This window comes from Hippoglossus stenolepis, chromosome 16 (genome assembly GCF_022539355.2).
Source record: "Hippoglossus stenolepis isolate QCI-W04-F060 chromosome 16, HSTE1.2, whole genome shotgun sequence".
NCBI classification, from domain to species: domain Eukaryota; kingdom Metazoa; phylum Chordata; class Actinopteri; order Pleuronectiformes; family Pleuronectidae; genus Hippoglossus; species Hippoglossus stenolepis.
This window is the reverse complement of record NC_061498.1, coordinates 5,146,963-5,169,932: the sequence shown is the minus strand read 5'-3', so window position 1 is coordinate 5,169,932 and position 22,970 is coordinate 5,146,963. Positions and strand designations below refer to the sequence as shown.

Genomic DNA, 22,970 nt, shown 5'->3' with positions numbered 1-22,970 from the left:
AGTCCTGGAGCTCAGATTATCGCTGCCCCCCCTCGTGGACGACACCTCGCACCTGATCACGCTGCTCATTGAATGTCACCCAGGATTAAACCGTTTACATTAAGCTTTTTCTTATTTGCTTTGCTTCCTTTGGGTCAAGTAAGTAAACCTCTTCTCTTGTGTCATTGCTGGTTTGAAATCACATCCATGTACGTTTCTACCTTAACTCCCTCGTGCACGTGGTTCGAGCACGTGTCCATGCTGGTGATCCTGCTCAACTGTGTGACTCTGGGGATGTTCCAGCCCTGTGAAGATGTCTCCTGCCAGTTAGAGTGGTGCCGCATCCTCAAGGTCAGTGCTCCCTCCATTGGGACATGTTCTTACCTCTCATAGTGTGGGATAGGTCTGGTCACAGTAATGCAGCAGGATACACGGGATCTAGAAATGTCTCTTTCAGTATCCAAATGCTTCATATAAACCAAGTATATCTAGAATATACCTAGAATAGTTCATGAAGGTCCCATATTGGACATTTTTAGATCTGGTTTGATCATTTAAATGTATGTTTTTATAACTTATTCATCTTTAAGAGTCAGACAGGAACTCCAGAGAACGTCTGCACAGTGGGGTCCAGACTGTCTCTGGAGTTTGCCTTTACATATGTGGAGCGCAGCAGGAGATTCTCCGTTCAGATGTGTTTACAACACTGAAGTCTCTGAAGCGTTCAGGGGCGAAGGGTGGCACAGCATGCCGGAGATGTGTTTACAACACGTCTCCACTGTCGGTATCACCGAAAGCTCTCGAATTCCAAGTTGAAATCTTCGTCTGTGTCTTTTCCGTCTATTTTACATTTTCTTTTTCACTTTTTGTATTTATTTTCTATTTGTATTTTGTATTGTTTGATATGTGTTTTATTTTAGTTTGAAAAGACATTATCCAGAGTTTTTATTACAGGGCTGGCAGGAGAAACTATGGAGAAAGTCCAGAGCCTCTGAGCCTGTGCGTTCTCACAAGTGTTAAACAAGTCCTTTCTAATTTCAGCGCCGTGTACAAATATGTACACAGATTATAATAAGGTCTAATAATAAGTTAAATGTTTCCTTTATATCAAGGGAGGATTTCACATTCAGTTTTAGTTTCATGTGAGTTGACTGGGAGAAAAATAAGATAATAAAGTCCAGTTGTTAGATTTATGGTAATATTGTCTTGGTTTTCTCATTTGATTCCAGATGCTCTTTTTTGTAGAGTCTTGTTGGTTCTCGGCTCACGTACACGTGCTCATTATATTCAAATACAGATGTTCTTCTTTGCCGTGGTAGATGTCTAATTAATGGAGACACAGCCATAACCAGAGCTATTCCCTGCTGGGATGAAACTAACTAATGGAGACAAGAACGCTCTCAGACAACCTCCACTTGCACTCTCACAGTTTCTTTCATAATGTGACTGCGTCGATGAGGAAACTAGAAAACGACGGGAACATTCTCTGTTGGCAGGAAGTTAACTTTCTCTGATTGCACATGAATTCTGACTGTGTTTGTTTTTTCCCCATCGCGTGTGACCAGGTGTTGGACGACTGCATCTTCGCTTTCTTTGCCGTGGAAATGGTCATCAAGATGGTGGCCCTGGGAATCTTCGGCCCCAATTGTTACCTTGGTGACAAGTGGAACCAGCTTGACTTCGTCATTGTCATGGCAGGGTTCGTATCTCCCACATTGCTTTGTTGACTCACTCCCACAAGTCATCTGCAGCGAGATTATGGTCGTCTGCTTAGCATAAATAAACCATTTCATTTCTCCCTGTTACCCTGATGATGAACAGGAATGAAACAGACGAGCATGGAAGCAAACGAATAATCACACGTGCACACACACACACACACACACACACACACACACATGCAGGAGTGCATTACACTTGTGCGTGCAAATAATAAAATCTCTGACTTCCTGTGACTTCAGGGTGATGGAGTACTCTGTGGATGGTCACAACGCCAGTCTGTCAGCCATCCGTACCGTCCGAGTGCTCAGGCCACTGCGGGCGATCAACAGAGTTCCAAGTAAGTCCATTGTGCAGTATTTGATTTTCTCAATGCCACCTGATCAGTGAAGAGCATGTGCAAACCCACTTTATTTTCATGAGATCGTTTCTGTTTTGTTTGTTTGTGGTCCTCAAATGTTTTATTCTGACCACTTCGTAAAACCATGTGACTGCATGGACTGCTTCTGATGGTTTTAAGTTTGACTCGTCTTCTCCTGATGAGGAAGAGCAGCTCTGGATCGTCAGTGATCCAAAACCTGCCACATCTTCAACTGTATCCGAGGAGGAAGATCACGTTCCCTGCTGACATCCAGAGCTGCTCTTCCTCATTGGTAGAAGGGGGTAAACTATCAAGGTCTTCAGAAGCAGCCCAGCATACCAGAGTGTCTATACTGGTCTGTGGACACACCATGGAAGATCAAGGAACTATTGAGTTATGTGACAAAGATTATATAAAATTAACAATTAAGAGTGGAGCATTATTTTATTTTTACAATATTGTCGTGTTGCAAATATCATACAACAAGGTAATAAGACTTTTTAATTTACTTTCTTTTGTCAACTATTAACATTGGTCTGGTGCACATTTAACATTCAATTACCCATTGCTATCTTATGGTAACTGGGGATTATGAGACTTAATATATTATATTTTTGTTTCAACGGTATTCCACACAAAAATGCATGTTATTTGCCCCCAAAGTAAAACAACTGTGAGTTCCTGCAAGTAAATTATTTGCACTGCCACCTATTGTCAATTTTGCATTGCGTTGTGCAAAGTGAAATCTACGTGTTAAACTCATTCTGCTTTGTGTATTCTCGCCACTTAACGGTAACTTGACCGACGTTGGCTTTAATCTCCCTTCCAGAGGTTGTGTTGTTCCAGTGCAAAGGGAGAACTTGCACATAGTTTGTCATTTTACTAAAAGCTCCGTGACAGAAGTGGCCATGAATCTACAGCTAAAGAGGGTCACCAGACAACGGTGTCATAACAACGTGCAAGATTATTAACCAGCATACATTAGGCAAGCGGCCAAGCTGGTTTTCAGACTCTGACAGTAGTGATATAGTCATTTTTGCAACGCTGTACACCTCTCACAGCTGTATGGACGGAGTGTCTTGTTGTAAACTGCACAGATTTTCGTCTGATGTCAACATGATGAGCATTTTAAGGATTTAAATGTTCATAAAGCACCAGCATCTTGTCGTACCTCATTGGAGAACACCTTGGAGTATTTTTACTACATTGACTTGGTATATGTTGTCAGGGTGATAGATGTCTGGCTGTAGCTGTGGCTCTGTGTGTGTGTGTGTGTGTGTGTGTGTGTGTGTGTGTGTGTGTGTGTGTGTGTGTCTGTGGGTCGTTGGTGCTTTGGGCGCTGCAGATAACCCAAACAGGATCATAAAGCATGACAGGTTGTCTGTTTCTCTCAAGCCATCACCACAAAAAGTCTCTCGCACAGACACACACACACACACACACACTCAACGTTATATCTCTGTGAGCACAAAAGAGAATTAACATTAACCATATTGCAGCCCTGAGAAACAGCCGTTACGGCCCTGTACAAGGTGAAGAACAACTTAAAAAAACAACTAACAAGTTTTCAGTTGCTCCCTGAAGGCTCTGACACAGGGAGGCAGAGGGGGGAGGAAGAGGAGGGAGAGAATTGCAATGAGGATGACAATAGGAGGTGTTACCTGGGGCTGGGAACTCGAGGTCAGCGTAGATACAGACGAGCACAAACACACCCCAAAGCTCTGACACTCGAATACTCGCAAGTACACAAACAGCTACTGGCTCACCTCCTCCATCGTTTCCTCCCTCTTCTTCTTCTGCTCTGTGTTCTCCATAGAAATAGTGATGAGGGATTGAGTGTTAGAGGTTGCACACCCGCCAGACTAATCGCCAGTCTAATAGCCATTTTACAGTTTTTCCCTCCCTACTTAGCATCTCTGTTTGTCTCGAGCCATCCTGCGATCACTCTGCCCTGTCTGTTTGTCTTTGTACCTAAGTGGATGGGAAATATTTGTGAGACAGATGTTAAATGTGTTTTCCTGCTGTAGCCTGGATACTCCGAGCAGCACTCCGTGTTTATTTCAGGTTCAGAAGGCTGTGTATTGCAATGGGGGGGTTCTGCAGAACGTCCGCCAACTGACAGACACTTTTCTGTCCCACCACGTACGTTATCATACGTTTGTACTTTCTAACTGTACAAGTAGCTTGGATGGAGTTTTTCTTTTTTCCACATGACTGTCGGCTGTAACGCCGGTGACCTGAGAATTTACTTTATCAAGGTGCAACAACTTCAACAAGATAAGCTGTGAACTAATTCAGGGGCCGTCTCCTTGGAAGGACGTGGTCTGCCATTCCCATACTGATGCAACGGAAACGGTAAATAGCAAAAGAGAATCACCAGCTGGCAGATATAAAAAAGGCCAATAACTAAACCATCTCGTTAGGAAAACACACAGAACATATGAGAGATACTGGTGATCAGAGAATCACTTTACCTTTATGAACACACTCCCTGTGTCTGACAACGATTTCCTGGTTTCTGCTCCACCTTGAGGCAATGACTGCATCTCATCAGAGCTCCGTCTTGATGGATTGACACTTACCTGCTCGGCTGTCACATCTCTCAGGCTGAAACGTAGAACTTTCGATCTGCAGTGTGAGCTGGGAACAGTGACTCATTAAGGGAGGATGAATGGATTGATGAACGATGGATGGATTAAGAGCTTTCTTCTTTATTTTGTAATCGTGAAGACTAAAGCGAAAAAAAAACCATCCCAGGAGATTTCCTGCTTTGCCACCGTGTAGAAGAAATGTCCCCGACACAATCTTTGTGGCTAATGAGTACACATGGATACACACTAAGTACTGGTGAGTCATTCTCTCCCAGTGGGTACGTGCTTCACAGAGTAAAACCACCAGGACTCTCAGGACCAAGAGGAGGCCTCCACATCGTCAAAGTGTTCCTTTCAGCATTTTCTCTTTTCTCGTTTTCTTTTTGATTCTAAATTATTAATTATATTCAATAACATTGTCAGTGGCAGGTAGAGATGGGTTGTGTGGCTCGGTGTGCAGAACCGTGAAGCCGCCGCAACCACCGCTGCTGCACAAAGAGCTTTTCCCTGTTTATTCAAAGTTGTTATCATGATCGACAACGTCAGTTATGTTAATGAGCCTCAGCCGCCGCTGCTACACAGCGCCGGTCGCCTGATTGTTGATTTTTTATTCATATTGAACATATTGCATATCCAAATGGTTCCAAATTTTACACTGAGTTTCTTTGGGCCCTAAACAATACACATGCCAAGTGTGAAACGGAGAATTGAAAAGTTCTTGAGATATGTGAACCAAAAACAGACAGCGACTTCTGGAATTAGAAGATAAATGTCAACACAAAATGAAGAAACACTCCCAGTGATTGTAATCACAACATATTTATGTGTCGGGTTGTTCATTTAGAAATGAATTACGTTCTTTTAATTCTACTTATTAGCTCTGACACTGCTTCCCTGGAATGATGATACATGTGATACATGTGAACGGGGACAGAACACATTGTGAGGACCTCGGGGACTGGATCCCTGACTCTGCTGACGCTAAACACATCTGACAACTGGAGATGGATGCTGAACGCACGTGGTTAGATAACCGTGGCCACAGGAAAGCTGCGAGTTCAAATCCCAGAGGGAGAAATAATGTCAAACTGTCAGTTTCAGTATTGTCATCAGTTGTAATCATATTGGCTGTGGGCGGGAAGTTGTGGGTTCCAATCTCCTGAGATCAATAGAGGCTGTCAGGGTGTGCACCGATCAGGAGGTTAATAAAGGAGCACATACATTAAACATGTGAACTTCACACACGCGTGTTGTGCATGTGGGATGGAAGAATTCATCAAACTAATAATTGCTGATTGCATCTTTATTCTGTGTCTCCCTCTATGTAGGTATGCGGATCCTGGTGACGCTGCTGCTGGACACTCTGCCCATGTTAGGAAACGTCCTCCTCCTCTGCTTCTTTGTCTTTTTCATCTTCGGCATTGTGGGAGTCCAGCTGTGGGCGGGACTTCTGCGCAACCGCTGCTTCCTGGGAGAGGATGTAAAAACGTAAGGACACTTCCTCATGTCCGTCCGGGGCTGGAATGATGGTCCCTAGGAAATTCTCTTTGCATTTGAGTCGTGGGAGGAATAAGTTAGCGGAGTGTAGGATCAGATTCGAGACGGTTTTCCTTGAGTTTAGATGACTGGAAAACACAGACTACAGGGGAACACTTAGATGTTGCCATAAATTTTAATTTGCCCTCAAATAGAAAACAAGTCCACCATGAACCCTGCTTGACTTAGCAGTTGTCCATGTGGTCACCAGCAGTGCCTCCAGCGTGCACATGTGAAACCTTCCAACATGCTCAGCCCCACTTCATTCAAACATAAACTTTCTTTCTTTCCTCTGCCCTCTACTCTTCGTTTCTTCTCTTGTCTCTTTCATCTGTGCTGAGTTGTCACAGAGAGTCACAGTCGTCTTCTGCCTTAAGTTAAAATACAGAAATTGCAACTTATCCAAGTGGAGCCCTTGGGGTGTGACGCTCAGTGTGACCTGTCAGTTACACTGAGAGGGTGGAGAGAAAAGTGACGTGTGTAGATGTAGCCTCAGGATAATGTTGGTTAACATATAAGTGCCTGTAAATTGGAGCAGTACAATCCACCAGCTCTGAAACTCTTAGATGAAGAAATTAAATTCCTCTTCTTTGCAGATGTCAGGTTTAATCATAAAATCGTATAAAGTAAATCCTGAACATTTTACAAAAACTTTGATAAACCAACTTTATGCTATAATCATAATAATGATTCTTATTACTATGAATAAATGATAATAACCTATCTATTGCCTTTTGATTCAATCTAACACGCAAAATTATAGATATGTGACAAACATTTACGATCTACCAAATAAGATAAACACATAAATAGATAAACATGTATAGAACCACTAATACAGAGAAAGAACATCAGACATCAGTTTAGTCATGTGGAAAGAAAAAAAAACACATCTTCAAGGTTCAAAACCTCATTAAGCCGAAAAACATAATTAAGAAAACCTTGGACCTTTCTGTTTTTGATGTAATGGTGCAAATTGTACCAGAGTTAATGTCGCTGAACGCTGATCAGAGAGAGAGCAGCAGCAGCTTCGTATTTCCTCGCCGGGGACTTTTTTTTATTTTGACTAGCCAGCATCTCACATATATTTCCAGTGTGATGTATAACTTCTGTTTCTGCTGAATGTCTCTCAACGAGGTCCATCGACAGAATCCTTCAGGGACCTGGACATTAACAACATTACTCTCTGTGCTGGCAATGTGCAGGCTTCAGACAATCAAGTCAGCGTTTATAGATCATATGTCAACAGTTCGTACGCTACAGATGCAAAAGCAAGCGGAGAGTCAGCATCCAGGAGGAAAACAGAGAGAGAAGCAGACCAGGAGGATACAAGGGGGCTGGAACACTGTAGGAATGAGGCAGCAGACTGGAAAAGTCTCTCTAAAAACCCAACCACTGGTTCCTCCCCACTCGCACTTCACTCTGCAGAAAGGAACACTCACTGTGGTGGAGGGCTCTCCACTTTAAGGGAGGTGGAGAATAACTAAGCAGGTGAACTATAATGGAACATTCTCACCCACGCTGCTCCATAAGTAGGAAATATTAGCTGTCGCCATGGATACTGACTTGATGCCTCGTTCGCTGAGTATTTTGACTGATGTGTAGTTTTCCTTGGAATACGAAATATTCGTGGTATTTTTTTCTTTTACGTGAAGCAAAGTGTATATTAAATGTGATGGAAGTTTTTTTTATCATACCTCGTACACATTCAGTGATTTGTCTGACGCGATGAGGATGTTGTGGCCAAACTGAGACTGTGAACTGAAACTGTGAAGTGAAATGTATACATTTTATGAATGGAAACATCAGGGTAGAGATCGTTTTGAGTAAATTGAGGATTTAAGTTTAAAAGATTTGTTTCTAGTGATTACAAACCTCAGGAAGTACTCACCAATCAATCAGCCGTGTAAGACTAACGTTTCATTCACTGTGATGTCTTTCAGTGGTGTTTTTATACTTTTTCCATTCAGATTGTACAACAAGTCCCTCGAGCCCTACTACATGTCTGAGGAGGGCGAGGAGAGCCCGTTCATCTGCTCGGCTCCGCGCGAGAACGGGATGCTGCGCTGCAATGATTTGCCGCCCTACATTGAGGAAAAGATGGAATGCTCACTGGAGGCTCCGCATCAAAGCTCAAATGGCTGCGTAAACTGGAACCGGTACTATAATGTGTGTCAAGCCGGGAACTTCAACCCTCACAAAGGAGCTGTGAACTTCGACAACATTGGCTACGCCTGGATAGCCATATTCCAGGTAAGCGGGGTTGAAAGTGACAGTTTTGGATGTGGAAGCTAAAACTCTGGAGCTTTTGTAGATTTTGCTCTAATTTTGTCATATCGAAGCTTCTCAAACCTGGACATTTATTTTCCACTTCACATGTATTGAAAGGTCAAAGTCAGACGTTCCTCCACTCAGGCCCACAGAGGACTTGTATCATGACCGAAAGCGTTTTCCTCTCCACACAAACATATTTTTCTCTTGTTCCCCCTCCTGCTGATTGCGGCTCCCTTGGAGACCGTGCTGGTCTTTGTGGTGACGCCGTCTGAGCTGCTGTGATATGAATTCCAACCCTTTTTTTTTCAATAGATTTGACCAGGGCCTGCTGATAGATCTTTCTCTGTGTGTAACAAAAACAACACAACACGTCTTTCTCAAAGAGCCGTACCTGAAAAACACCCCAAACACCATGAATACTGAACACACACACACAAACGGACACTTAATCCCAGTGTCAGAGGCTTTAAAGATTAGATTCTTTTGGTCCTTTAGTTTTCCACACATTTTTTTCCACATTCATTTTGAATCTATTGTAACGGCCATTGTTTAGGAGGTAAATCCAAATTCAAAGATGAATATAAAGTTTGTATGGTTTAGTTCACTGGGCTGTTACGTTGTGGCAGGTGGAGCCAAATGCAAGAAAACACACACACTTGTGTTGACAATGACCAAGAAAGTGTTTATTGTGACACTCGAGTGGATGGCGACGAATAGGAAAAGGGATTCCAGTAGACAAAGACTGAGGGGGAACGGAAATGTCAGTTGGCAGAGCAGAGCGGAGGATGAAGCCCGGGCTGGCAGGGGAACGAGGAAACCTAGAGGCTGGGGGAGATGAGCCGGCTTTGTGGTGGAGAATTGTGCAGCGCCGTGGCAGACGTGATGACCCTGGAGCTGGAGGAAAGACTAGTTAGTACAAATACACAAGGAGACAACATGGAAAACAAAGCACAAAGCGAAGCATCCTTGGTGTCAGACTCCAAACTGGACACTGATATTCCGATATACCCTGAGTGAACAATACACCACCGTGTAAACAACCCTGGTCGCATTATGTAGAAATGTACACGTCTTCATCACAGCCTGTTGTTAACTGCTTGATGACACGTGCCCCGGGTTCCACCCAGGACAATATTCTGACTTTAATCTCGTGATATTACGACTTGATTTTCATAATCTCAGAGTTTTCTTTTATTCAACGTGGCCCTAATACGATGTGATTGTTTATCCTCTGTAAAAACATTCTAGCATTTCGAAACAGAGTAAAAGATGAGACAGGAAAATAAAAGTGATGGCGATACAGAGGGAGAGAGAGTGAATGTATGTTGAAAAAAAGCGAGTGTGTTATTGAATGGTAAATGAGCTGTTAGGCTTGTTATCCCAGTCTACCGCTCTATTCCTCCTGCATCTGTAAATATAAAGAACATGAATTATACATCTCAGCACAGGGCTCTGAAAAACATTTCAGCCCATGGCCTCAAATTACGTGACTACAGGGTTACCCTGCGACTCCTGCAGAGTTCAACAAGCTGTTATGATGTCCCGTTTGGTAGCAGCCACGGTCAAACCTGTGGCTTATTGGGTCCCGACCCGGGTTGGGCAATACACAAAATATACAGTGACAGCTTCCTCTTTCCATTCCTCGGTTGTTTTCAGAGTTTTCTTCTTATTGGTCAGTGGAAATGAAACCAGCTGCAGCCAGGGTTGTTTAAGATCAGGTTCTAACGTTTGACTGGTTGTTTAAAACATTTTCTTCCGAAAGACAAGTTCAGGCTGCAGCACTTTCCAAGTCATAGGTTCGCTGTGCAGTTCACACTACACAACCTGCTGTCCTGTTATTAAGTGCAGCTGTTCTGAGGTCACACTACACAGAAATATGAAAACACACCCGGAGAGTGACACAGGGAAGTGCACACAAAACTGTGTGTCGTTTCCTGAACAGCTAGTTGTCTCTGATACCTTTATATATTTAGCCTGTTAGAAATATAGAAAAAGAAAAACCTAGCGATTGATGCCTGACAAATCGATTTGGCTCTAATCTGGGTCTGAGTTCCAAAATTTGTGCGTGTGTGGGAAATCGGGCAAAAATTATTGTAGTGAGAACGATAATGTTTCTGACCCATCTGGACATTCACATCATTTACCTCATCGTCAATTAGTTTGTGTTTTACAACCAGTTCACAGAGAAAAATCCAAGCTAAGAGTGAAGCAATGATTAAAAACATAGGAGGAGAGGTAAAGGAGGTCAGAGTGATCATCCCTCTAGTTAATGACCGCTGACCCTGAGACACTCTCATTAGTGTCCAGGAGAATTCAAGAACCATGTGTCATTCTCCAGTGACACACGAGAGCACGATCTCTGCTCCACACGCATGACATTAGCATGTATTACGAGGCTGAACGCTCGGCCGGCGTTCTCTCATCGTCAGGTTGGCTGAGGAGCAGAGGTCGGCCTCAGGGTCAGGGAGTAATTTGTTCAGGTTTCTCGCCTCCATCTCTGAACCAGGATGGAAAAGAACCAACTAAGAATCTCCTCTTTTCCTTCACATGCGTTTTATTGACTCCTTCAAACACATGCAACAGGACTTTATAGTCACATTTACTCCGGAGTAAATGGTCTTTAATGAAAGTCTTTTATTTTGTGGTGTGAAAGACGATTTGTATTTTCATTGCAATCTGTGATTAACTCGATGAATGAGGTTGTGAAGTGTGAGAACTCCCTGACTGTCCCACAGATCTGGCTCGACGTTTTTTATTTAATTTCTGTACCATTAGGTGGTTTTGATGGCTGCTTGTGTACCGTTTGTTTTCATGGAATAAAAAAATACACAGCGATTATGTTTTTGAAGTGTGCTTTTGCTCACAAATGAGAATCCTTGGCTCTTTTGTCAATCTGGTGCAAGAGAAGCTTTCCAGAGAAGATGGGATTAGTCGTCCCAGGTTGTGTGTGGGTGTGCGTTTGACTCTCTATCCATAGAGGTATGCATTCATGTGTCTGTTGGCATGTGTGTTTGTACTCGTGCCATTGTTGTGTGTGCTCTGGCGCTGTGATGTGTGGCGCTAGCTGAGGTGTAAATGTTGAGGTGTGAGCGTATTATTGGCTCAGCTGAGCCACCGCTCATCATCTCAGCTGCTCATTAGCATTGTGGCCACATGAAAGTGCTGCGTCAGTAAACACACACACACACACACACACACACACACACACACACATATAGGCTGGAGGGACACCATTTTTAAATACAGAATAGGAAATGTCCTCCATCTGACTGCTGTGTACTTTGAATATTTTGTGTTCACAGTTTTACTCGTGTGGTTTTGTGTTTTTCTGCTGCTGCTGTACATTATAATAACAGCGTCTCGCTCCTTGTCCCTCTGTGTCTTTTTGTCTCTGCCTCCAGGTCATCACACTGGAAGGATGGGTCGATATCATGTACTATGTCATGGACGCACACTCCTTCTACAATTTTATATATTTTATACTGCTCATTATTGTAAGTACCAGCTTGAGTTTATTTTTCTTTTGTTTCTTTAAACCTCTCTTATTTTGATATGTTGCTAGTATTCAAAGAAAAGGGGAATACATAAAATATTGTAATTTAACTTTTAATTAGATTCAGAATATGTCATCCACATCTACAGGGGTTGTTTGAACCTGAGTTTTTCACTGGTATCCTGCTTACAGCCACCTGTAGATTTTAGTATTAATTCAGAACATCCAATATCATTATAGTTTAAAGTTTTAATTTGTTTAACATACCACCCTGTTTTTAAGGCTCAGATAAAACTACTAATTACACCAAAGCCATTCTGAATTCAGGACTACCTGGAATACAGAGTTCTTACATCTGGCTCCTCTTACTACAGCTGTGTACAGTTTTTAGTATTTTCTAAAACACTTTGCTCCTGAAAGTTGTTTTTGTGTACTCGTATATGTCAGTTCTGCTTGAGAAAACCTGGAATAACCTTCTTAAAGTTAACCACTAAACTTTGCTGGGAGCAGAACTCCCCTCTGCTGAAGCTCGTCGGCTTCTTATCTTATGAGGCTGTTGTGGGTTTTCAAAGATCCCAGCTTAGGCTATATTTTGCGATGCCGTCTGAGCTCCCTGCCCGGCTGTCATTTGATGTAAAAGTGCTTATTATACATTCAAAAAAATTGGGGGGAAGAGAAGAAGGGGTTTGAGAGAGAGAGAGGAGTCATTGACGGATAGAAAAACAAAGTGATTCATATAGAAAGTGGAGGAGACTGATTAAGACAAATGACAATGTCAGAGGAATTATTCTTTCAGAAGATGGAGCTTGTCTAATTTCCTGTTGCTCTTTTAATAACACACGGTAATGAAATGTTAAATAGACAATTTAATCAGATTTGATATATATTTCTAACCCACCGCTGAGGCCATCTCGTCAGAGGATCATTTAAGTTTCACATTTTGGAAATAAAAGCATAAGAAAAAGTTTACATCTTGTACACTTTAAACATCTTGAAGGGACAGAAGCAGCCTTGGTTTTGATTTTCTATGTTTTCAAATAGAGCAACCATTTCTCGTTGCTCTAACAACACAATGTCTCATGTATCGCTTCAAAGCTGCAGTTTGATCCCTTCAACGTTTTCTCTACCTCCGATCCCAGGTGGGCTCTTTCTTCATGATCAACTTGTGCCTCGTGGTCATCGCCACCCAGTTCTCTGAGACGAAGCAGAGGGAGAACGCCCTGATGAGGGAGCAGCGCGCACGCTACATGTCCAACGACTCCACGCTCGCCAGTTACAGCGAGCCCGGCTCATGCTACGAGGAGATGCTACGCTACATCAGCCACCTGTATCGCAAGTTCACACGCAGGCTGCAGAGGATATACTCCGGATGGCACAGGTTAGAGACCAGCTTCTTTATATCATCTGGGAAAAATCCAAACGTTACTTCCAAAGTCTGTGTTATGGTTTGCTCAAGTTTCTGGTTCATTAGTTGTTTTTATGCACAGAAATATCCAGTTAAATAACATTTTGTCAGCATTTCTCCACCTTTACGACAGAGTCTTAGGGCCCATTAAATGTAAAAATAAAATTACAAGACTTAAGGCGTAATTTTATACAATTTCTATTCCCTGAAAAATAAACCACATTTTATTATGCACGGCCTCAAAAATGGTTGAGAACACACAAAAAAACAGACCTGGAAGTAGACAACACACACCTGGAAGTAGAAAACACACACCTGGAAGTAGACAACACACACCTGGAAGTAGACAACACACACCTGGAAGTAGACAACACACACCTGGAAGTAGAAAACACACACCTGGAAGTAGAAAACACACACCTGGAAGTAATACCTTCTCTGTTCACGTTCATGTCTCCTGTCCTTTCACCAGTAAACGTCGTAAAAAGGTGAATCCTAATGGAAGCGGTGGCGGCAGTAACGGCGGGGGTAATGGACACGGCCACGGTTCCAGCAGGGGCTGCGGCGGATCGGGCCCCAATAGCGCATTGTGGCTGAGGCCGATCCACAACCTCCTGCAGCACCACCAGCACCAGCACTGTCGCCTCAGCAACGGTGGGCAGCACACCATCAGCGTGGGAACCGCTGAGCACACGGACAGAGAGGGAGGAGGGGAGGAGCTGGAGATGAAGTCGCTTCCTGTGCGGAGAGGAAGTACACATGAAAATAACAGCGGCGGTAGCGGTGCCCACCCAGCTGTCGTCAGCCCTGGCATGGGGGTATTGCTCGGGCGGCTGAATGGTGGGATGAACTATCCCACCATCCTGCCGTCTTTTGTGTGCAGCTACAGCAGCAAGACGCCGCCGCCTCACTCCCAGCAGTGCAGGCCGGGCCCAGAGCAGCACCCGACAAATCACCCGGCGTCGGAACACACGGAGACGCTGAACAAGCTCTACAAGCTCATGGGACAACACAGTAAGTGTTTAAAACTCTCTGAACATCTTGATTTTTGCTCTTTTGTTCTCTCCTCTTTCTTCACGGGTTTCACTGACCTCTATTTCTCTTCACATTCTGTACGAGATGTTTTCCCCTGGGCTCCATCTTTGTTATCACACTCACCTTTTCATTCTCAGTTCTGCCGGTTCCTCGGTGCTCTTCCTCAGTTTGAGCGGAGGTAGCCTGTGGCTGTGTGTGTGTGTCTCAAGCAGCACTTAGTAAGGACTGACAGGAAATCCATGTCTCAAGTGTTACAGTTATTAATCCAGGGAGGGGGATGAAGGGGAGAACTGGGAGAAATCAGCCGGTGCAAAGTAAAATGAAGAAAATCACAGGTGTGCGCTGGTATTTTTGAACAATGTGGAAGATGAAAGAAGAAACAGATGGAGTTGAGAGGAGACGCACAAAGTATGAAAGACTCAGATTCCAGAGGGAGGCCGAGGTAGAGAGAGAAATAAATCACATCTATTCAGAGCAGAGGGAGAAGAAGAAGAGAGAAAAGGACAGAGAACCTGACATGAATCTGTGTTTATTGGGAATAGGAGAAACTGACTGTTTGGTCTCAAAGGTTCCATGTGTTACACTTTTCTGGTATTTTGTTTTGGTGTTTGGATATTCACAAGAATATATATATTTGTGGATTTAAGAACCTCAGTATAGTTTTGCATCTCAACAACAGGGAATTTTGTCTCCGTCTCTGGGCCCCTGTTCCTATTGGTGGACTTTATTCCAGAAAGCCAGGCCGACCACAGCGAACTGATGCATCATTCTACTGCAGCTTGTCAAAACTCACCAGTAAATGCAAATAACGATGGCCAATCGACAGGATTCTATAAGATATTAATTCACCCGGTCAAAGGGACAAACAGACTTTTGCCTCTTTTCCAAACCTCCTCCACGTCGCATTGTTATTGCCAGAAATTCTTGATTCTGCACTGCCCTCTAGTGGATGTACTGCTTAACAACCATGCTAGCATAAAAGATACATGAAAGTATGTGGACAGTGACGGTTACATGGTCTGAAATGGACGTGTCTCTTCTCCTGTGGTCTCCAATACTATTGTCCTTGGGAAGACTGTGCAATGACATATTGGCTTCCGGACAATATATATGTCAGTAAAAAGCCAATAAAAGTGTCAGGATTTCATTGAGATTTCTCTGTCTTGTCACTTTATATCTCAGTGACACAATGACAACTGCATGTTGTGTTGTTGATAAAGTTAAAACAACAGAAGTGGATCTGGGAGTCTGGCTGAGGGCGGAGACTGTGTCCTTGTGGCATCTCAAAGTCACAGATCTCACGACGGCTCGTTTTCAATCAGTTTGTGAAAACAGTCTCTTTGCGTTTCCTCCATGAATCAAGCGTTTTGTTAATTTCACTCTATTTATATGACATCTAGACCCATAAGCAAGCCATGGAAATCTGACTGTTGCCAACGATACTGCGCTACACACTCATTCACACACAGCTGGCTCCCGACACTCCAAACGTAATTAAGTGCACATGAATTAGTTCCTTGCTGGAGTGAAGAGTCGGTGTGTGAAGTGTGATAAATACGGAAAAGACAGAGATGAGGAAGAGCGCCAAGGAAAAGAAACACGGCGAGTGTGTCGAACGTGTTCAAACAGTCGATGCACCTCTGACCGGGAGGCAGTCAATATGAATCCTCAGAGAGTGAGTGCAACACGTTCTACCTCAACTCCACCTCTGCCTCTAATGTGTGTGGAAGGTTGCACAGTTTAAATTATCTTGTTTGTTTTTATTTGGACTTTAAGAACAACGACGCACCTTCTCAAACCTAATTTGTAGCAAAACTAATATAAATGATATTATAATAGATTGTACATTTTATTTATTCATAGCTCTTTTCAAAACACAGTGATAGGGTGCTTTACAAGGAACAATAGAAATTAGATATAAATTGAATTGCCATTGTGAAAAGAGTAAAAACAGGGTTAATTAAATAAAACATTATAAAATGATATAAGTTAGTTGTTAAGATCAGAACCTACAGAGAGCACACTTATGAAAAGGTGCCTTTAAGAGATTTAAAAGTTTTCCACAGGGAGATTCTTCCAAAGTTCCAATAAAATCTAATCTAACATGTGTTATAACGTAATGTGGCGTTGAGTCGAATTTGAAAAACCTCTTGAAGATTTGTGTGGATACCAACAACCTGTCCAGAGTCAAAATGCTCAGACTGACATGGAGATTTATTCAAGAAATTACAAATGACAACAATTTTCTTTTATAAGAAAGTGTTGTAAACGACTTGCTGTGCTGTTTGAAGCTGCGTCTGAAGCGCTGATGTTACCAGAAGTCTAGTTTCTGTCTCTGCTGGTTTTCCGCCGTGCTTTGCAGTTCCTCCGCGCTGATTTTAAGAGGATGTAGTCAGAGAACAGAGGGTGAGAGGAGTCAGCCAGGATCGGGTGGTGTGGGCGAGCTCTCACTGCAGAAACCGCTTTTGGCTCTCAGCTGAGATAGGACATCCCTTCTGACACATGAAACACCATCCCAGCATCATCCCTGTACCTGAATGTCTCCTGTCTACATATGTCTCTTTCTCGATCCATCGTGCTTTGTTCTTTAAAATAGCAACGTGTTTTAAAATTGTGTTTCCCTCAGTCTGCACTCACAGCAATACGCCTGATGAGCAGGAGCTTGTGCTTTGCAGTGAATCCGGCCTCGTTGCCCTGATTCGGCTTCGTGCAGTACAGTTTGTCCTGTTTTGTTGTTGGAGGTTGTTAAGGCTGCGTGCAAACCAGGGCTGAAAATTAAAATGGTGAAATAACATTTTCATCTGCAGTTGTACATGTTTTCTAAAAGGATGTAGAATCAAATAAAGGACACTGCCATGGCAATACAGCAGCAACTAGAGGTGCACTCAGAAGGAATAATAATAATAACAGTCCCCTTAAATTCAGTCAAGCTGCATCAAATTATACAAACTAGATATGCCAGCTTTCTTTTATTTATCGAGAGCCATTTATTATTCCTTGAGAAAGTGGTTGAAGAAAGTGAAAAATAATTCTTGGATCCGCCTCAAATTTTAATGGCTTCTTTCTTGTTCCATCCTCACACTGAGTTTTGTGGAAATCTGTTCTGAAGGTTTTGTGTAATCCTGCTGAGAATCAAACCAGCCAACAAATAAACAAATGGACAAGGCCGTAAACATAATCTCCTTTTTTTGGAGGAAATACAGCAGATTACCAGTTTACTCATTAATTGTGTTTTGTAAGATTGGTTAACATTCATCAATCCAGCATATTTCATATAAAACATAAGCCACACACTGTATGTCGGTGGATTACGATACATAAATCAATCGCATCATTAAAACGGATAACCGGATTCAATTTTGTGGCTAATCGGTGTAAGTGGCTGTATTTTTGGTAATTTGTGCAACATCTCCATTAACGTTGAACGTGTTTGTCCTGCTCACGAGTTCTTGGAAGGATCCGACTGCGACATCTGACCGTCTCCACCCGTTTCCCTCACTCAGGTCGCCAGAGGCTGTTGTACCAGCTGGCGGGCGTGGTGCCCAGCCCTCTGCTCCTGGAGCTGCTCAGCTGCCCTTTGTGTGCTCGCAGCCTGGAGACCTTAGAGCTGGAGCTGGGAGACCTGGAGGGAGGAAGAGGAGAGGACGGACTGCACGACTTCCCCCAGGTCAGAACCGACTGCTCTAATGATGATGTTTAACACCGATGAGAAAACGTATTAATGTGGGTGACGGTGATGGCTGCTATGTACGTATGAAAAAATCAAAACAGCAGATAAACAATGAAATAGAATCAAGTTGATCAGCATCGTAACCAGAGGACGAGTTTTCCATCTGTCCCACTTTTGTGAATGCGATATATTTCGGGAATGGTGAGAGGTAGTTTCTTCAAATTCAACGAATTCAACCAAACGTTCACTCGGACTCAAGGATGAATTGATTGGACTTCAGTCGTCAAAGAAAAGTCGAGGTCGCTGTGAAATATCGAAACATATTTTGCTGTAACTCGAGAAAAAATACACAATTCTATTAAATTTCTTCAAAATCTTCAAAACATGAGATATGGATGTGAACTGAAACCTATCAGGCAGTAGTTCTGCTTTTTGTGATTATTTTTCTACTGTCTATAACTACAGCCATATAATAAATGGTTGTTTTAACTGAAAATCAAGACCAAATCGTTATTTTTCACGGTTTTGGCCTCTGTTTAAGTGACCCGTCCGTCTTTCCTCCAGAGCGGAGACCTGAGAGGTGGCAGAGGTCGAAGCAGGCGGCGGGGGGTGGTGGAGTACAAAAACGGAGCGGTCCGGGCCTGGGTGAACTTCAGGGAGAAGCTGAAGAGGATCGTGGAGAGTAAATACTTCAATCGGGGGATCATGATCGCTATCCTCGTCAACACCCTCAGCATGGGGATCGAGTACCACGAGCAGGTAAGACACAGGCTGACACAGGCCTGAATAGAAACCGCAAACAGATTAGATCAGTGGTTCCAATCTGAATGACTCACTTTCATCAGGAAACGAGCAGAAATGTTTGTCTCTGTTTATCTATTCTGGGAATTCTGCCCAACCAGTACAACCGGTACATGTGGAATTTGTGGGTAAAAATGGCATTTCGCTGGTAGAGAATTTAAATTAGAGGAAATGAGGATATAGAGGGGGGGAGGAGGCGGAGTGACTCTCTCTCTGTTTCTCACACACTTGCACACAAATAGCCATCGAGACACTGACACACACTCTCCAGGTTTGTGTTTCGAGTTTTTTCCCGTGTGGCCAACATGTGGGAAGTAATAATAATAATAATAATAATAATAATAATAATAATAATTTCCCATCAGAAAAGCAAACGTATAAACCCCAACAAGAAGATTCTTGTGTGTAAGTCCAGTCCCTCCCCTCGTCTCTCCGGCTCTCCTTGCCCCCCCTCTCCCCTAATTCACTCCCCAGGGAATGTGTTCGTCTGTGTGTGTGTGTGTGTGCTGTGTGTGTTCGTATGTGTGTGTGTGTGTTTCTATCTTTGTGGGATAAACACAGGGAATGACTGGGAGAGCCATGGCCTTATTGGGCCAAGAACACACACTCGTATACAGACAGAGAGAGAGAGAGAGAGAGACTCTGAAGTGTTACGTAAGAGCTCCTCCTCCCCTCGGTACTCATCGTTCCCTTTTGGTGACACCTAGCCAAACTTTATGAGACTGAGTGTGTGTGAACGCGTGAAGGAGTGTATGAACGTGGGAGGCATAGTGGAGCCTGTGAGCGAGTTCAGAGAGAGAGAGCGAGAGGATTGATGCTCGTCTTGGCTGCGTTTACACTGACTCCAGATTGGGAAATGGAACATTTGTCATCGGAGCTGCGCCGAAGTAAAAAGCCCACATGTGAAGTGATGGAGGCAAATTGATTTAGACGACGTTTTCTGGCCACTCGCATCAGATTGTAAACGGTCTTTGCCTTCACGTTCCTCGTGTGGTTACATAAAGTGATGATAAGTGATAGTCGACCCCGACGCCGACATAAACATGTGACTCTGGGTTCTGAAATGCAACTTGACGCTGTTACCTAAGAGGAAAGAAACAGCGTGGAGGGTGAATCAGATCACACCTGAGAAATACATCAGATTCAACATAACAGTATAAGTATAAAACATACACACACAGAGAAGAAGAGCAGGTTTCAAGTTTCATGATTAAAACACAATAATGTGTTTGAGAGTTTACTGCTCAATTTGTTGAAGGTGCATATATCATGTCCCGAATTATAAATATATATAATAATATATGCTTCTATATATGAGTTGGTCTTTTTGTGTTTTTTCCAGTGTCCTGCTTAAAAACCACGCTCAATCTTTTATCCTGCTTTGCCAGATGACATTTTTAAGTTTTCTTATCTCATAGATCTATAGGCAAGGTCACATTCAGAGCTGTATACGGGCACAAGCAAAGACTTTATCATCTCCAGGGCAGACACGTTGTTTTTTAAAGTCAAGTCTAAAGCCTTAGGTTTGAATAATAACTGGAGACCATAGTAGATTAGTACATCGGCCGTGTATAAAGACAGCTTCTTTTGAAACCCCTCACTTATCATCATGGTGAACTAGCTCTTCTACTCTAAGTGAGACGAGGGATGAGTGTCTCTTTTTTATTTTGCCCACCTCCATTTTTCCCCCGCTAAGACTTGAAAGGAACCTGCTCCTGTGATCCTTAAAGCAGCTCGCGCTTCCTCACAACCTCTTGTGCATCAGCCAGAACCACAATTCACATTCAGTCTGTGCCAGTTCCTCCTCCTCCGTTTTTTATTTCTTTTCTTTTAACACTTCAAACCTCCAGCTCCCAGGTTTGTGCCCTCCAGCTATTACTGCATTTTATTTTGTCTTGTTTTAACACACTGTGTCAGCCACAGAGTAAAGCACAGATAAATTTGTCCCGTCTATGAGGCATTAAAAATGTAAGTTCTGCAACGTATGCTGTGAAGGCGGTTGTTCACAGATGTAATGAAAATGCCACTATAGTCCACTGGTGGGTAATAATGTCCTGCATGCGAGTCTTAACATTGTGTGTGTTTAAGTTGAGAGCTCTTTTAAAGCTTCATTGAAGTGCTTTAAAGTTTTTATGTGGTGCCTGTCTGGGAAGGGAGACACTAGTTAAAACTAAACAGCCAGAGCAGCAAACACATAGACTCTATACAGTCCGTGTGCACGGCTTCATTTCCCACGACAGGACAGGTTGAGTCCCCTGACGTTCCATCTGAGTCCTGTTGTCCCTGCACGGGCCCGTCGGCTTCTCAACCGTCCCAATTAACTCAAAAGCTCATCAGCCCGAAATAGTGAACATCCCCCAAAAAACTGAGATGTGGTTTTGCTTTAGGTTTCACAGCCTTGTTCTGCACTGCAGCTGCACTTCACAGAAAGAAACCCCGTTCCTTTAGCAGGGGTCTTTTCAAACTAGGGCAACAGCACAATGTAAAAAATATTCAATTACAGGCACATGTCCGCATTCAACCTTTTACATGAGAAAAAGTATATTTTCTTTATTCAGAGCAAAACTTGTTTTATTAAGGGATTTAATTTGATTGCGAGGGAAAACATTATATCACCCTTTTCAAAATCCAAACACAAAACAATCACTTGTCTGCAACAACCAAAACATCTCCGATTTTGGCAGTAAACCCTGTTCGGACTCCGGTTAACCTTCAGTGTTTGAGATGTCTTGCCTGGTTTTGCCTGGTTGACTTCACTGTTGGTTGTAACCTTTAAGTGAATAGATATCTATACACATACTCAAAAAAACATACAGATTTACACATCATAATAAAGTGTGGATATAGTCATTTAAAGAATAAAATGGAAAATGTTAAAATGTAGACGATAGAGGTGGAAGGAAGAAGTGTGTGAGTGTGTCTCTGTGTGTTTGAGGTGCAGCTGTGTAGTGTGGCGCCCTCTATCAGTGATTCCCGTCATGATCCTCAGCTGAAGCAGCAGAGTCCTGACCGGGTTATGAAAGTATTATATAAGTGTCTGATTATGCAAACTGAAGGAATCATACGAGGGGAGGAAGTCACACAAATTAACAGATTAAAAATAGAGGGTGATGGCAAATTCATGTGAATTTGCAAAACGGAGCCAGTAAGAGTGGAGGTGTGATGAAAAGCGGAGTGATGACTTATCAGGGGATTTGATTAATACGGTGGTGATATGAAGAAAACAGAGATGTGCTCCATCACTTTCTGTCTAACCTTCATTTTTCAACTTGTCATTTATCATTTGAGGAAAGTGGCCTCAAGGATGAGCTCAGGAACAAAAAAAATGGGAAGTGATGAGAATACTTGCAAAGTTAATGATGGAAGTGATAAAGTGTTTTGCGAGATGATAAATCATCAATCGATTGGATCAACCTGACGAACTGGGCTGTGACACTTTATACCGTGTTTCATTCATCGCTGAGAATATCCAACGGACATTTCTCGTTCACGGCAGCACGACCGTGGTTATTTCTGCCAAATACGCCAATCAAAGACCACACCCACCGCCGGTCCAGAGCCAAGCAGTCGATCAGCGAGTCAGTTAGTCAATGAAATCGGCTCTGAATTCATCAAATCACTTGATAAGTTGTAACGTTTCAAATCCATGTTTACTGCTCCGTTTCTTTACCTCCACTTTTATATAGAGAGATTTTGTTACTTGCACCAACCACAGAATAATAAATTGGATTTTGAGATGGTGCAGACTTTTCACATAATGTATAACTAGATGTTTCTGCAGGCTGCTGACAGACAGAGTGGAATAACCCAGATGAAGGTGAACTCCTCCCTGTGTGTTCCTCCTTCAGCATATCATATAAATTCCTCCTTCTTCCAGTGCCACAGCAGATTTTCAAGCCAGAACTGTATTAAGTTATTAATCAATCAAGGTGCAAAGCCAAAAACATTTAACAAAACCAGCTAATCCAGAGTTTTCTAACTTAATTAAATCACAAAAAGAAAAACCTATCTGTGCTCGTAGCAGGATGTCTGGGATTTTGTATTTCACATTAATCACGGCAGTGTGTTAATTAATTCAGAATATGATCCATCTGCTTTTATTCACC

The 22,970-nt window shown here is 42.8% G+C and overlaps 1 protein-coding gene across 2 annotated transcripts in view; it reads left to right on the top strand.

Moving 5' to 3' along the window:
* Positions 1-221: 221 nt before the first annotated feature.
* cacna1ha (calcium channel, voltage-dependent, T type, alpha 1H subunit a) overlaps positions 222-22,970 on the top strand; it is a 47,674-nt gene continuing 24,925 nt past the window's right edge. For both annotated transcript variants that reach the window (XM_035181115.2, XM_035181114.2), the window contains exons 1-10: positions 222-330; positions 1,545-1,678; positions 1,941-2,038; positions 5,979-6,138; positions 8,157-8,439; positions 11,862-11,954; positions 13,093-13,331; positions 13,831-14,372; positions 17,897-18,060; positions 18,628-18,822. In XM_035181115.2, coding sequence (XP_035037006.2) covers positions 238-330; positions 1,545-1,678; positions 1,941-2,038; positions 5,979-6,138; positions 8,157-8,439; positions 11,862-11,954; positions 13,093-13,331; positions 13,831-14,372; positions 17,897-18,060; positions 18,628-18,822 — 2,001 coding nt within the window. In that variant the 5' untranslated portion in view covers positions 222-237. The remainder of the gene's footprint in view (positions 331-1,544; positions 1,679-1,940; positions 2,039-5,978; positions 6,139-8,156; positions 8,440-11,861; positions 11,955-13,092; positions 13,332-13,830; positions 14,373-17,896; positions 18,061-18,627; positions 18,823-22,970) is intronic.